We start from the raw sequence: 14,033 nt of genomic DNA on the forward strand, positions 1-14,033 counted from the left end.
AGTATATAAATACTAGAGGCTGTTGTTAATGTCCTACGTCACTGAATCTCTGATAGAAAAAGCATAACTTAGTGGAAATACCTATTAAAACTGGGGCTCAGTTAGCCCTGTACATGGGAAGACACCTTGAAATCTCAGGTTCATGGTAGTTACTGGAACTGCAAGAAAAGATCTAGGAAGAAAAGAACCTCAAGTGTGTCAGCCTTGCAAACCCAAAACTCAGAGGTAGTATCAAATGGGACATGATCAGAGTCCTCTAAGACAAGAAAGTGAGAATTAGAGGGAAATGAAGCAAGCATGGTTTACTTGGATAATTGTTAAATCACAAATATTACAATGAAAGAAAGTGTAACATAAAAGAAAAGGCTTTCAAATGTTCTATGCTGCCTACTAGAAATATAAGTAGTTGTCAACCTTAATGTGAAATCCTATAGAGCTTTCAATCAATAGTTCTCATCAAAGCACTTTTGACTTACATGAGATTATTGTGAAGTAGCACTGTAACACAGCACTTTCTTTTATCTATCTCTAAACTAAGGCATGAAAGGGCAATTTTAAGATACAAATAGTAAGAAACCTATTTCCACCTGAGCTTTCCCATCTCAGCAGAGAACTCATCTTTGATAGCCTAAATAGAAAATGCTCCCTGTCCACAGAGCCCGCCTCCCGCGCCCTCGAGTGAGCAGGTAAAAGTGCAGGTCACCTTTTTGATGGTTGCACAGTACTGAGGCAGCATGCTCTGGTCCAGCCCTTCGATTTGTTTCAGTTTCTCACAAACCGCATCCACGTTCATTGAATTCAGTGGCACTGTACCTGAGGCTGGGCCTGATCCCTAGGTAAGTCGTGGGAAAACACATGTATAAACAGCATTTAATGTCATGTGACAGAGAAACACTTATGAAGTTACACTATAAAGTACTTCAATTAAAGATACATTTTCAAACTTAAGTAAAAATAGTGAATGTGTGCAGCATGGGACATGACATTACAGAACAGATTTAGCTACTGTTTACCTTAAAGAGTATCTTTTATTATAGCAGATATAGCCTGATCGAAACCACTTTTCTAAGAAGACAGAAGTTCCATGAGCCAACCCAAGGCCAACTTCAAGAAAGCCTAACCTCAAATCTCAAGAGAGAAAGGTGTAGCCCTTAATAACAGAAAGACAGGGGCTTAAAAAAAAGGAATGGGGGAATTACTGATGCCTATAACATACAAAAAAATACAAAAGGTAAACCTATGAGACAATTTTAAAAGTGCTGACACTCAGCAGCTTTAAATGTCTTCACAGATTACCTTAACAGTCTACAACAGCTGAAGTTTTCAGATCTTGATCGTATTTTATATCCAAGGGATCTAAAACCTCCCCTTAAGAACCTATACAATAATCGTGTAAATATAAAACAACAGTACTACTTCTTAACACATGTGGAAGCAAATAAAATCCATCAAAATTCAGTCTCATTTAAAAGAAAAATCAAAATAATAAACCTAGTGTTTACTAAGAAGAAAAATATTTTCTGAATACAGAGACATACTAAAGAAGTATTTGCCTGTGGCTAATTACATACAAATCTCCTCAATTACAGATGTGGTCACTGGGGTCCAAAGAGGCAAGTTTTGGCTTCAAACTCACAGAATAAACAGCTAGTTAGTGGTAGGTTCAGATCGGAACCCTAGCTTAACAGGTCTTACAACTTCTTATTTTCTTTGTTGCCACTGTCTATCTTTAAAGAGTTTACAGAAACTATAACCAAAATAAAGAGAAGACAAGCCAACTAGTATAGAGGATAATGTTACAAATGATCTGTCTTGTTTACCAGTCAATTTAGTCTTAAAACAATAAATATCATTTATCCTATCCACAAGGATGTGTCAATTTAAATTTTCTACTGCCTCTTTTGTCATCATCAAGACAAAAGTAGACTATGACAGCCAAAACTGCCTGGGAGCTACTTGTTAAACATTATTTGCAACATGAAAGCATAATATAATTCTCTATTATGAACTGATAAATAAATATACACACACAGTATATAAGCAAAATATACCTAATTACATATAAATATAGTTAGTAGATGAGACCATACTGAACAGACAGTAAGGTAGTCATTTTATAAGAGGGAGTCTCAGCAAGTTTACAAGTGCAAGACAGTCCCATAAAAATTTATAAATTAATGATTTGGAATATACTATTTATAGCTTGTTTTTAATTAAATATAAATTTAAAATATGCCATGTATTATATGGTCTGAGGTTCTCAATTACTTCAAAAATACTAAGTACAGCACAACACTAGTATTTCCATGATTTAGTTTTCATATTTCTATACATAGTTCTATTTTCTGCCTGGATGAGAACAGCCAATATTTAAGTGTTAATTACCCATTATCTGCTATGGAAACTTTAAATGCTTTCTATGAATTTTTAATAACCATATTTGTTTTTTTCTTTCTTTTTAAACAGGTTTATGTGAAATATAATTCACAAACAATTCTCTGATTTAAAGTACACAATTCAGTGATGTTGAGTATCTTCTCATAGCTGTGACACCATCACTACACTTAACTTTAGGACATTATCAGAGCCCTAAAAAGCAATTCTACACTATTAGCAGTCAACCTTCATCCCTCCCAACACCCAGTCCTAACCCCTAGCAACCACTGACCTACTTTCTGTTTCTGGATTTGCCTATTTGGGATACCTAAACAGAACCACACAATCTGTGACCTTTTGTAACTCGCTTCTTCCACTTAGTATATTCTCAACGTTCATCTATGCTATAGCATGGATTCATACTTCATTCTTTCTTATCGCTGAACAGTATTTATCTTTTAAATGATCTTTAACAGTTTTTCAAATGTTTTCATTCCTCAACCTATCTCTTCTTTCTGGGTACATTTAAACTTGTCTACATTTCTGTGATTACAAAAATCACAAATGCATAGTTTTATCATACTGGATTATAACTGGATTATAATGATCATACTGGATTATAATTCACAGAATTAAATGCCATGAATCCACACTGATATAAATAAAAAGTTGAGTAAGTAAATGAGGAAGAAGAGACAGCTTTTACTTATAGAATTCCAATTAGTAAATGTAGAACAGAAAATTACCACCCGGAAAACACAACAAAAGTGGCAGTACACAAGACACCACTAAAATTCATGAGAAAAGTGTAAGGAGGAACAGGATTATCTGCAGTTTCAAAGTATCTCCCCCTAAATATTCATTCATTACAAAGGGAAAGACATAACCTCACAGTGTTGAAACCTGGCAGATGCTGCCCTAACCACATGACTGAGGTCCCTATGACCACTGGGAAGATGCAGGCCCTCACAGACCCTCAAATGTGATACATGGAGGACACGCAGCACGTTTCTGTGGGTCTCTTGCAAAGATGTATAATCTCCTTCTAATCATTAGGAAATGGTAAACAAGCCCAAACAGGAGGGCAGTCTACAAAGTACCTGATCAGTATTCTTCAAAAGTTTTACGATCATAAGAGACAAGGCAAGACTGAGGAATTATCACAGATTAGGGAACTGTAAGGAGAAATAACAAAATACGACTGGACTGGATCTTGGACCAGAAAAATGACATTAGTGGAAAAACTGGCAAGATTCAAATAAAGCCTGTATTAAGAGTATTGTACAAATTTTCATTTCTGTTCTGGAGAAATACACTACAATCAGGAAAGATATTAATAATAGGGGGATACTATTTTTGTACCTTTGAAGTCTAAAATTATTTTAAAGTAAAAAAAGTTTTTAACCACAAAAAACTCTATTTTTAATTGTGCTAAAAAGAACAAGTGTAACAGACATGGAACTGATTAACTCTGTCTGTGTAGGGGCTGGGGAAATGTAAAATGTTAGAGAGTAACATTTCCATTAAGAAGGGACTCAGAGAATTCCGCAAGAAGGACATGTTAATAAAGACACTACTCTTTCCTCTAAAACAGGAAACTCCACATTGTTTTACTTTCATGATCCTTCAAGACTTCTACATTTTATCACTTGAAAACATATTTTGTCCCTCACTGGGGATTATGTAGAAGATATATATTATCTTTGAATGACTTTTAGGAGTTTTCTAAGAAAAAGACATACAGGGTACCCTGTAACTCCATCAAAGCTATTGTCAGACTATTTATTATTTGTGAGTTGGATCTTATCAAAATAAAGAGTAGATTATCAATATATTAAAATACAATATACTTCTTTGAATAAAAGAGAAATGGTAACTACTCGCCCAGTTTTTTCTAAAGTAATCATATACAATAACTCTTGGTATCGAAACAAAGATCTTTGGATGGAAACCTCACAAAAGAAAAAGTACAATAGTTGACAAGGAAAAGGTATAGTCAATAATTCAATATGTTAAGTCCCTAATGGAAAACATTACTTAATACATAGAATGGTAATACTTAAAGAGTTTATCATGCAAATTCTTACTTGAAATTTACCTGTTACAAGTCAAGGAAAGATCATTTCAGTATATATCACAATCTACTAAAAAACTTTTTCTAACACAGAAAACTGAATGCAGAAGATGTTAGTTTGCTTAAGACTGTTAAATACTTACAAACTTCAAAATATAGACAAATCAGAATTCCTCCAGGTCAAAGTAAAACTAACAAAACAGATTTAAATTACTTTGATGTAACTATATTATTTTATATTGTAAGTAGATTAAAACTACACTCTGAAACATCATCATCTTCAGTAAATTATCAAACAAGCTTAGAATTGATCAGCCAGAAATGAGAGCCATGCAGAGGCTGAAAGCAGCTATTAAAAATAAACCCAAGGCACTGAAATGAGCACAGGTTTATAAACAGCCCAGCGGGAAGTTGCCAATGATTGCTTCTAACAGCCTAAAATAAGAAAAATGAGTAAGATTTCACTGAAAGTTTCTGTACCTGTCTCTGTTTGTTAAACCCAGAGTCACACGGCTTTAAGGAAGGAATAAAACAGAATGAAGGACACGAGCTTAAAGGAAAACATCAAATACACTTCTGTAATAAACACAGGCAGCACTTCAGTCACTCTGTTTGCCCACGACTCTGAACACACCATCTCTACAGCAATATAAAGGAACATCCGTGCACACACACACACACACACACACACACACACACACACACCACACACACACAGACAGTTTAATCTCATTAACATGTGCTTGGTAATTTTAAAATTGTACTCTCAAATTTAATATTCTTCCTGTTAGAAGAATAAGCCATGGGCCATACATTCAACAAGAAAACCAGATAAATAAAATTTGCTATGAAAAGTCAATATTCCTACTATATACAATTACTTTAAAATTAATTTTTAACATTCTAACTAAAAAAACTGCAACTATTAATTGCAGGTCAATTTAATAGCAAGGTTTAAATACTTGGAATTCACATGATCTCTTCATAAAACATTTTCTAGTCACACTAATAGTTAATGTTCAGAAATATACTTTTAAGATTTAGGTTTTGTTTCACTGGGCATGCACTGACCTATCATTTGAAAACAAAGACCATAAGAGCCGAGCAACTCAAAAAATCATAAATGTAACAGTGAAAAAATATTGGCACACTATCAGTAAGGTAACTATTTTACTGATGCAGTTTTCTTTTTTTATCTTTTTTTGTTTTGGCACAGCACGGCTTGTGGGATCTTAGTTCCCCAACCAGAGATCGAACCTGGTCCCTGTCAGTGAAAGTCCAGAATCCTAACCACTGGGCTAGTAGGAAATTCCCGATGTAGCTCTTTAAATCCCTAATTCAAAGCTGACACACTGCTATCAGTTATTGTTCTGCACAGATTAGGCTGGCGGTAAATATTCTCAAACTAGTTCAAATAATCTAGAAGTAACTAACAATGCTGAATCAATTTACAATGTTCTTTTAACATGTTCACTATCTGGAGCACTTCATGGGAACTCTGCTTTCTGGTTTACATGTTAAACTTACTATAGGTACTTCTGAATATCTGTAGAAACTTGGTGTATAATCTCACCAATGCTCAAAAAGGAGCATTGGTGAGATTATAGTCTACTACAAGATACCAAAACACAAAAGAAAGCTATTGTTATCAAGCTGGAAAATATAACTTTCTCTTCAAACTGCATGAGAAATAATATGTAGGTTAAAGCTGACAGATGAGGTTTGACACCACATGCAAAGGGCAATCTTTTTAAAAAACTCAAGTTCAAAATATGATTTTGTTATGGTTTTTTAACTTTTAACTGTACTCTAGGATTTCAATGGTATCAATATTACAATATCCTATTTCTTCGATAGTGTCTCAACCAATTTAGTTGTAGTTTATTGTTTAGGAAAAATGTTTTCTTGAGCTGATGTCTGGCACAAAGACTTTGAAGCTGGAAGTGTACACAATTTTTCACTATATTATGAAAAGAAAAAAATGTTAATAACTTTCCAAACTAAAGAAGTTAATAAAAATGCACTACTAAATTTAGACAGTGTGAGTGAACCTCCAGAGAGAAGGTCCTGGGGGCTGTCAGAGAGCACCCACCCTAAGACTACAGCCCAGGGAAACCTGAAACGTTGGTGCCTTACCATGCCTTACCCATGGCATCTTTAGCTTTCTCGTCCAAGTCTGCTCTGAATGATGACAGACGGCATGATCTGAACATCCATTTGTTTGAAAACAGGCTATTAGTTCCAAACCAGTGGTGGAAATAAAATGATCTACAGTGGAGTCCCATCTTTTTTTCACTTGGTCACACCACCAACTGGATCCAGTTTAATGAAAACCAAGACTTTCATTTCTAGGACTTCCATTCAGTAATTTTCACCCATCTCTAAAAGGAAAAGTAACAGCACACCGGAAGGCAGGGTACTGCTCCTAACAATGCCACTGAAGTTCTTTACCATCCAACGTCATGCTAATCAGTTTTGTGCCTTTTCAGTGCAGCAGCTGATCTAAAGATACCGAGAAAATCCTGCACCAGAGAAGGTCGAGAAAGAGCTGACTTGGTAGCACTGATCATTCCCCCTTTTGGCAGCCCTCCAGCCCATCAGCTCCAGGAAGCCAGGGTTTCCATCAGTTTTGTTCACTGCCCATCCCACTGAGATAGTGAAACAGTGGATGATCACACAGGCATGTGAAAGACTTGATGGTAAGTAATCCAAGGAAGGATACAAGGATAAGGAAAGCCTCCATTACACTTTCCTTTGAAAACATCCTCTTCAAGAAAACACTCCCTCCTCTCAAAAATGAGCAGCCACACCTTAAATAAAAATAGACTGAATATGACTCTTTCAAAGAGCAACTCTCTTAAAGACCACAACAAAATGCCACTGAGGAGACCTGACTCATGAAAGGCCCTCCTTGGTGGGTTCATCCCTTCATGGTCACTGAGTGATCTGAATGCTGCTACTTTCTAGAGGGGCCTGGACTGAAAGAAGGTAAAGGCACCAAGTAAAACTCTCCTGGAAAGTTTTCAAAAGTGTAAAGTATCTGGAGCATTCAGACAACCTGGAAATTCTTCTCAATTCTAAGAAAACAAACTGATTCGAGAAAATCAAACCACCTTTTGGGGCCATAAAAGCACCAACAGATAAAGGGTCAAGTTAATCTAAAATGCCTGGAGTGTGTATGCACCACTCCTACCACTGAGAAAATGTTATTTAACACGGTTTTAGTTTCTGAGTCTTTAAAGTTTCATGGAATTTGGCCTCTGGGACGGTAGTAATAGTAATGATTATTAAGTACTTAAAGTATGCGAAGACTGCTGCTGCTGCTGCTAAGTCACTTCAGTGTGACTCTGTGTGACCCCACAGACGGCAGCCCACCAGGCTCCGCCGTCCCTGGGATCCTCCAGGCAAGAACACTGGAGTGGGTTGCCATTGCCTTCTCCAATGCATGAAAGTGAAAAGTGAAAGTGAAGTTGCTCAGTCGTGTCCGACTCTTCACAACCCCATGGACTGCAGCCTACCAGGCTCCTCCATCCATGGGATTTTCCAGGCAAGAGTACTGGAGTGGGTTGCCATTGCCTTCTCCAATGCGAAGGCTGAATAATCCTTAAATCAGACCTATGAGGTAAGGCCTGCTTTTTCCAGATGAGGGAGTATCAGAGAGCTAAGTAAATTCTCCAAGGTAGAGAGCTAATCACCAGGGCCTATTCACCTTGAACACCAAGATCCTGACCAAGTCAGGCTTAGTATTAATGGAGGCAAAGGGGGCAGCACAGTGGTGAGGAACGCTTCCAGGTACTGGCCATGCGGATTCCAGTTCTGCACCGAGGGCTCCCTCCTGTGAGCCTCAGTTCAGGTACACCTGCAGCATGGTGCTGGACTAGACCATGGGTACTGGTGTTCTCTGGGCTTCCCAGGTGGCTCAATGGTAAAGAATGCACCTGCCAATGCAGGAGATGTGGGTTCGATCCCTGGGGAGGAGAAGATCCCCTGGAGAAGACCATGGCAACCCACTCCAGTATTCTTCCCTGGAGGCTCCTATGGACAGAGGAGCCCAATGGGCTACGGTCTGTGGGGTCGCAAAGAGTCTGACACAACCGAGCACAGAGCACGAGGATCTCCCAGAGGCAATGCAAGTCCGCCAAGGTGGAGGCTGGAGTTCTTGTTTTTTCTGGTTTCATAAACTGAAATTCTGATTGAGATTTCATTTCTTAAAAAGTCTTTTCTGCTTTGAAAGTCTGAAAAACACGAGTCCTTTCTAGCTCTATTATCCTGGGGATCCTATCTCGGGCCCAACGTTAATGTATTCTTTGTCAGTTTTCTAAGGTTTGGCACTTATTTTCTCTACTATACAATCACAGAAGAAGAAAACCAGCACAGAGGCTTACATTTTGCAAATTCACCTTCATGAAACACCTGGACATATCTGTAATTTACCTGCTAAGTCCTTGGCTGGCCTTCACAAGTCACAGTCATTACAATGTTCCTGAATGTGAGAAAACCCAGTTGTTTTCATAAGGATCCACTTTATAAAGGGTGATGAGAAATTTCTTGAGGTTAAAAAAAAAAAAGATGTGACCATCTATATTGAAAAGATCACAGAGAGCTGGTTAACTCTCTGTGATCAGGCAGGTTTTTTTTTTTAAGTCATTATTCTGTGTCCACATTGACAAGACAATTTGTCCAAAAATGTTTATGTAGCTCCTGACTTATCCATAAGCAGCTCTCATCATCAAGTGCTGCCCATAGGGGGACAGCTGAGTGAGCAGACATGAACTCAATCTACAGTCTTCTTATCTCAGGAATCACAGTCTACTACTACAGCCCTGGGAAGTCATAGGAGCCGTGAAGGGCTAAAAAATTTTACATTAATTACTTCTGTGCTGGTTCAGCTATAAAGATCCCATAAGATGTTCCCCTGGATAGATATTTCTCCACATTTCCACCACTGTTTTTTTTTAACATGGCTTTGAACTAAGTGTCTACTTGGACTAGTCTATTGCAAAATAAATGCTACATGCTACTGTCATTGTTAATTTCTTAAAAGCAAAGAAAGCTTGGGAAGCAACTACTATTCACTAAGGAGATAACAAAACTATCATTTAATATTAAAAGAACAGCAAATCCTACAGTTATTTTACTAAACAAAGGCACTAATATTTTCAGAGCATGTTTACTCTTTGTTATTGGGCTTATACACACAACTTAAGAATTGCATTATTTCCCCTTCCCCAAAAACTCATTTTAAAATTTGCCTAATGCTCCTTCACTGGTCCCTGAAATTACAGACACCTTTTACTCACAAGTGTTTGCCCTTAAGGACGGGAACAGCTATTTCAGCATGTCTCTGTCATTAAGACCATCAAATTCTTCACAGGACCTAACTTTCATCAAAAGTTTGCTGAGGAATTTTAGCTCGGACAATTGCATTGCATGCATGAATCTATGTATTAAAGGCTCTCTGACTAAACTAAAACTCATTCTTGCATATGGTAGCAATGATCCATGGACTAAAGATTCCCCTAACACCCAAATGAAATTACCATGGTTTATTGTGTCTATCATTTGTGGATAATGAAGTCTCTCAAACACTTCAGCTAAAATGTTAATGACTTAAAAAAGAATCATCAGCCCCTCAATGAAAACACCAAAATGGTTCTCTATCTCACTAATATTAACTCAAAGAAAATTAAAGTTACAAAACCACTGCCTATTCAAGCGCATGTTTTAAGTTAAAAATTATGCATAAATTTAGGATGCACTACTTCACTAAATTAATTCCAACTGCTATGCCACGTTTCTTTATATTAAATTGAACATGTTTACATGGGCATAACATTCTGCAAATAAATCAACAGAACTGAGAATACAAACCGGGTTCTTAAAATTCCTCATCGACTGAATGAAGATTCTAAATCTCATGATATTAAATGCACTTATTAAGTACAAAGACTTAAATAATAAATATACAAAGTGATTTTCTACAAAAGTTGTTTTTTTTAAAGAAACCCATCCTAAAGTGTTGAAGGGACAGTTTTAAATAATTCCCTTTACATGCTGGACTAGTTTTAGCTGCAAATTTTATTTTAATAAATACAGTTGAACCTTGAACAACACAGGTTTGAACTGTGCAGGTCCACTTACATGCAGATTTTTTTCAATGGTAAATATAACAGCACTAACAGCAAAGAATCTGTCTGCGATGCAGGGGACCCAGGTTCAATCGATCCCTGGGTTGGGAAGATCCCCTGAAGAAGGGCATGGCAAACCACGGCCATATTCTCGCCTGGAGAATTCCATGGACAGAGGAGCCTGGTGGGCTACAGTCCGTGGGATGGCAAAGAGTCAGACATGACTGAGCAACTGACACACAAACACACACAATCTGAGGTTGTCTGAATCCAGAGACACAGAACCACAGATCAGGAGGAAAGACTACACTGCAGGGCTGACTATAAGTTCTAGTTTCTAATTCAGACTCTTAGGATTTTAGGCTGTTAGGAGGGTCAGTGCCCCAATTCCTGCTCTGTTTAAGGATCAACTGTATATAGGTAAAGAAAAGTAGCACTGTAGCGGCACTGAATTTATACTAAGTGTGGGCGCTGAGATGAAGCATGAGTCACTGAGGATCCATTCCTGGTCTACATCAAACTAGCTCACAAATGTCTTTTTTGTAGTCTCAAGGTCAAATATGAATATTTTCAAAAATATTCTACACATGCAGTACCAATTTCAGGGAAAAAACAGGCAAGTGTGAAAATAAGGCCCAACATTAAGGAACAAAAACCACCAAGTGGATGCTCCTGATGGTTGCTGGAAGAACCCCTTCCTTACTGGACGACCAAAAAGTTAAAAACACAAAACCCATCCCACGTCATTGAAAAAGGGGAAAAGCAGGAGGAAATGAAGGGTAAAGTTAAACATTAGCTTTTTAATTAATCTGTGAGCTATAATTATTAGTACTCAGCTACTCTACACTAGCAGCCCATCACACCACAGATGCAGAGTTAGTGAACTGCTGTCATCACGGTTAAGAGTCGTTACTGCTGCAGAAGCAGGAGAGGCTCGCGGTCCACACCACAAGACTACTCCATTACCCTTGAGGAGTCTGTGGGTGAAGAAAGGCCCTCAGCAGCATCCTCCTTGATAACTTCCTAGCAACACAAAACAAGAGTGTGGGTGAAAGGTGACGGGCTGAGCCAAACAAGGACAATGAATGAACAGGATGCTAAAATATGTGACAGTGACACCTGGATGTGATCAGACTTTTTTCTTCAGTGATATTATTTTTAAATTTAAATAACAGTTTAAGTTCTAAAGCTTTTACCTCCTAATTAAAAAAAAAAAACAAACATTAACAGGGAATTTCTTTCTTTAAATTGGTAAACTAAGTTTACCATCAGGAACACCTAGAATTTTAGGCCCAAATGTATTTTGCTTTGGATTAGAGTTAATCGTACATCTGGATAATTTCCTTGCCCTATTTAATTCCTGCTATTCAATCAAAGTGTTCCTTCAATATATAAGCTAATTTTTATACATAGGGCTAGCATATGTTTAGATAGATAAAGATACCATATATGAATGTCCTTTAAAAAGAAATCAGATATTAGCAGATGTAAAAGTTTAGTTATAAAAGCTTGATAACAAACAATACATTCTAGGCCAGAAACTCTGGTTGTAAACAACTCGTCACTCATTCCCTGAGGCTGCTAGTCATTTTCCTTCCATAGATCCTGACCAAAATAAAAACAAAATACATTTTGTGTTAGTAATAGGTTATGTTTCTTGAAACTATTTATAAAATAAGTTGTGCTTTTACTACAATAAGGAAATAAGCAAACTTCTAATGCTGACTGTAATACTTTAGTTACCCTTTTTTATACTTACTAGGCCATTGCTCTGATCTCTGGGCAAATTCGTTTTTACTGATGGACGTGAGATGAGATGGTGGGAGCCGCCAGGGCAGTACCTTGGCGTGTAAAGGTAGGGGGCAAAGAATGGCTATGGAGAAAACACGTGACAAAACAATTACCGAAATCAAAGTATAATGAGCTTTATCAAATGAAACTAACCAACAAAATACAACTCCAAATTTTTTAATGCAAGTGACAAAACAGAAGAAAAAATGCCTCACTCACATTCTATAAGATATCAAACCCAAACTTAAGTCATACTATTTAAATTTTTATATTGTTGATTTAATACAATCTTTTTATATAGCAACTAAAGTTTTGTACTTTATAAGTTGACACCAGAGTTTCTCTTTACATTTAACACTTTTATGGGCAGTTTACCATGTGTCAGGTTCTAAGTGATTTACAAATACAAATATTAACTCACAAACTCACCAAAAAAAGCAGAATAGACTCTCAATTGAGTATTATTCTTTACCAAAAAAAGACTAGCCTTAAGTAAGACCAAAAAAACAGTCTGAATTATTTAAGAAACTCCTAGCATGGATTTCAGGAATATTGTTACTCCAAGTTACTAGGTTTTACTTTATATTTTATACCCTGGAGTTTACTGTATCTACTAAATAAGCAAGGATATTATTTAAATGGGGAATCCACTGTTTAGAGGAAATCTGTAACTATAGGATTTATCTGTAGCCAGCTTCATATAAACAGGAGCTATCAGATTATATGGGCTAAATATAAAGATTAAAACATATTAAACTTCATTATACTGATGTAACATCTTCCCTTACCTTTTTCACTCCTGCCATTTTAAGAAAATTGTTCTGCTTTTAACTTTCAGACAAAAAATAACTAAATCTAAAAGCATAAAATTTTTTTTAATGTTTTAAAAATAATAAAACGCTACTAAAGCATTATATATCAGTGTTATTCACATGAAATCAGCGAACACAAAGTCTCCACCTAGACGGTATGGTAATTACAAAAAAAACTTCTTGGTCTCAAAACATCAATTGTCATCTAATTATCAGTTGAGACATTTATGTAAAATTACAGCAGATTTCAAGACTGCTAAATAAAAACCTGAATCTCACATTGCCTAGCACTCAGTTAGTTTACAGAGATGAAGTACGTTATCAAATGCTATCGTTCCACCTTTTCACCTTATTTGAGTAAAAGGATGAAATAACATTCGTAAGACCTCTATAGATGGTATACCTAATTACTTATATGGCTACCATTTCTCAAAAACTGAAAAATTTAAACTCTAGAATTTCTTCTTTGTCACGTTTATTCAAATTTCTCTGTCTTCCTAGCTTACTGGAAGTTTATTTAGGCATGCATTGGCTTCTGTGAATGCTAGCCCCTATGTTTTCTCACTTCAGACTAAAGAGGGAGACATATAAAATAAAGAAAAATAAAGAAACAATGGACTTTAGAGTTCAATTCCAGAAAATATCGGGTTGGTCAAAAAGCTCATTCAGGCCTTTCCATACCATCTCATGGCAAAGCTTGAACGAACTTTTTGACCAATCCAATATCATACTAGGGCTGTTGTTTTGTTTTCCTACAGAAAATATTAGTGTTTTAAATTAAACACTATTTTTAAACACTAAAATTAATTTAATTTTAAATTAAAATGAGGGTAGCTTGGACCTACTAAACTC

At 36.5% G+C, this 14,033-nt stretch overlaps 1 protein-coding gene across 10 annotated transcripts in view; it reads right to left on the reverse strand.

The window, feature by feature from the left end:
* Nucleotides 1-14,033, reverse strand: part of KIDINS220 (kinase D interacting substrate 220) — an 89,716-nt gene that overhangs the window by 10,611 nt on the left and 65,072 nt on the right. For 4 of the 10 annotated variants that reach the window (XM_065928551.1, XM_065928549.1, XM_065928550.1 and 1 more), the window contains 4 exons: nt 12,338-12,451; nt 11,545-11,601; nt 4,931-4,963; nt 704-832 (listed from right to left, as the gene is read on the reverse strand). In XM_065928551.1, coding sequence (XP_065784623.1) covers nt 704-832; nt 4,931-4,963; nt 11,545-11,601; nt 12,338-12,451 — 333 coding nt within the window. The remainder of the gene's footprint in view (nt 1-703; nt 833-4,930; nt 4,964-11,544; nt 11,602-12,337; nt 12,452-14,033) is intronic. The other 6 variants (XM_065928553.1, XM_065928552.1, XM_065928555.1 and 3 more) reach the window with 3 other exon arrangements.

Source organism: Muntiacus reevesi, chromosome 3 (assembly GCF_963930625.1).
Source record: "Muntiacus reevesi chromosome 3, mMunRee1.1, whole genome shotgun sequence".
Lineage (NCBI taxonomy): Eukaryota > Metazoa > Chordata > Mammalia > Artiodactyla > Cervidae > Muntiacus > Muntiacus reevesi.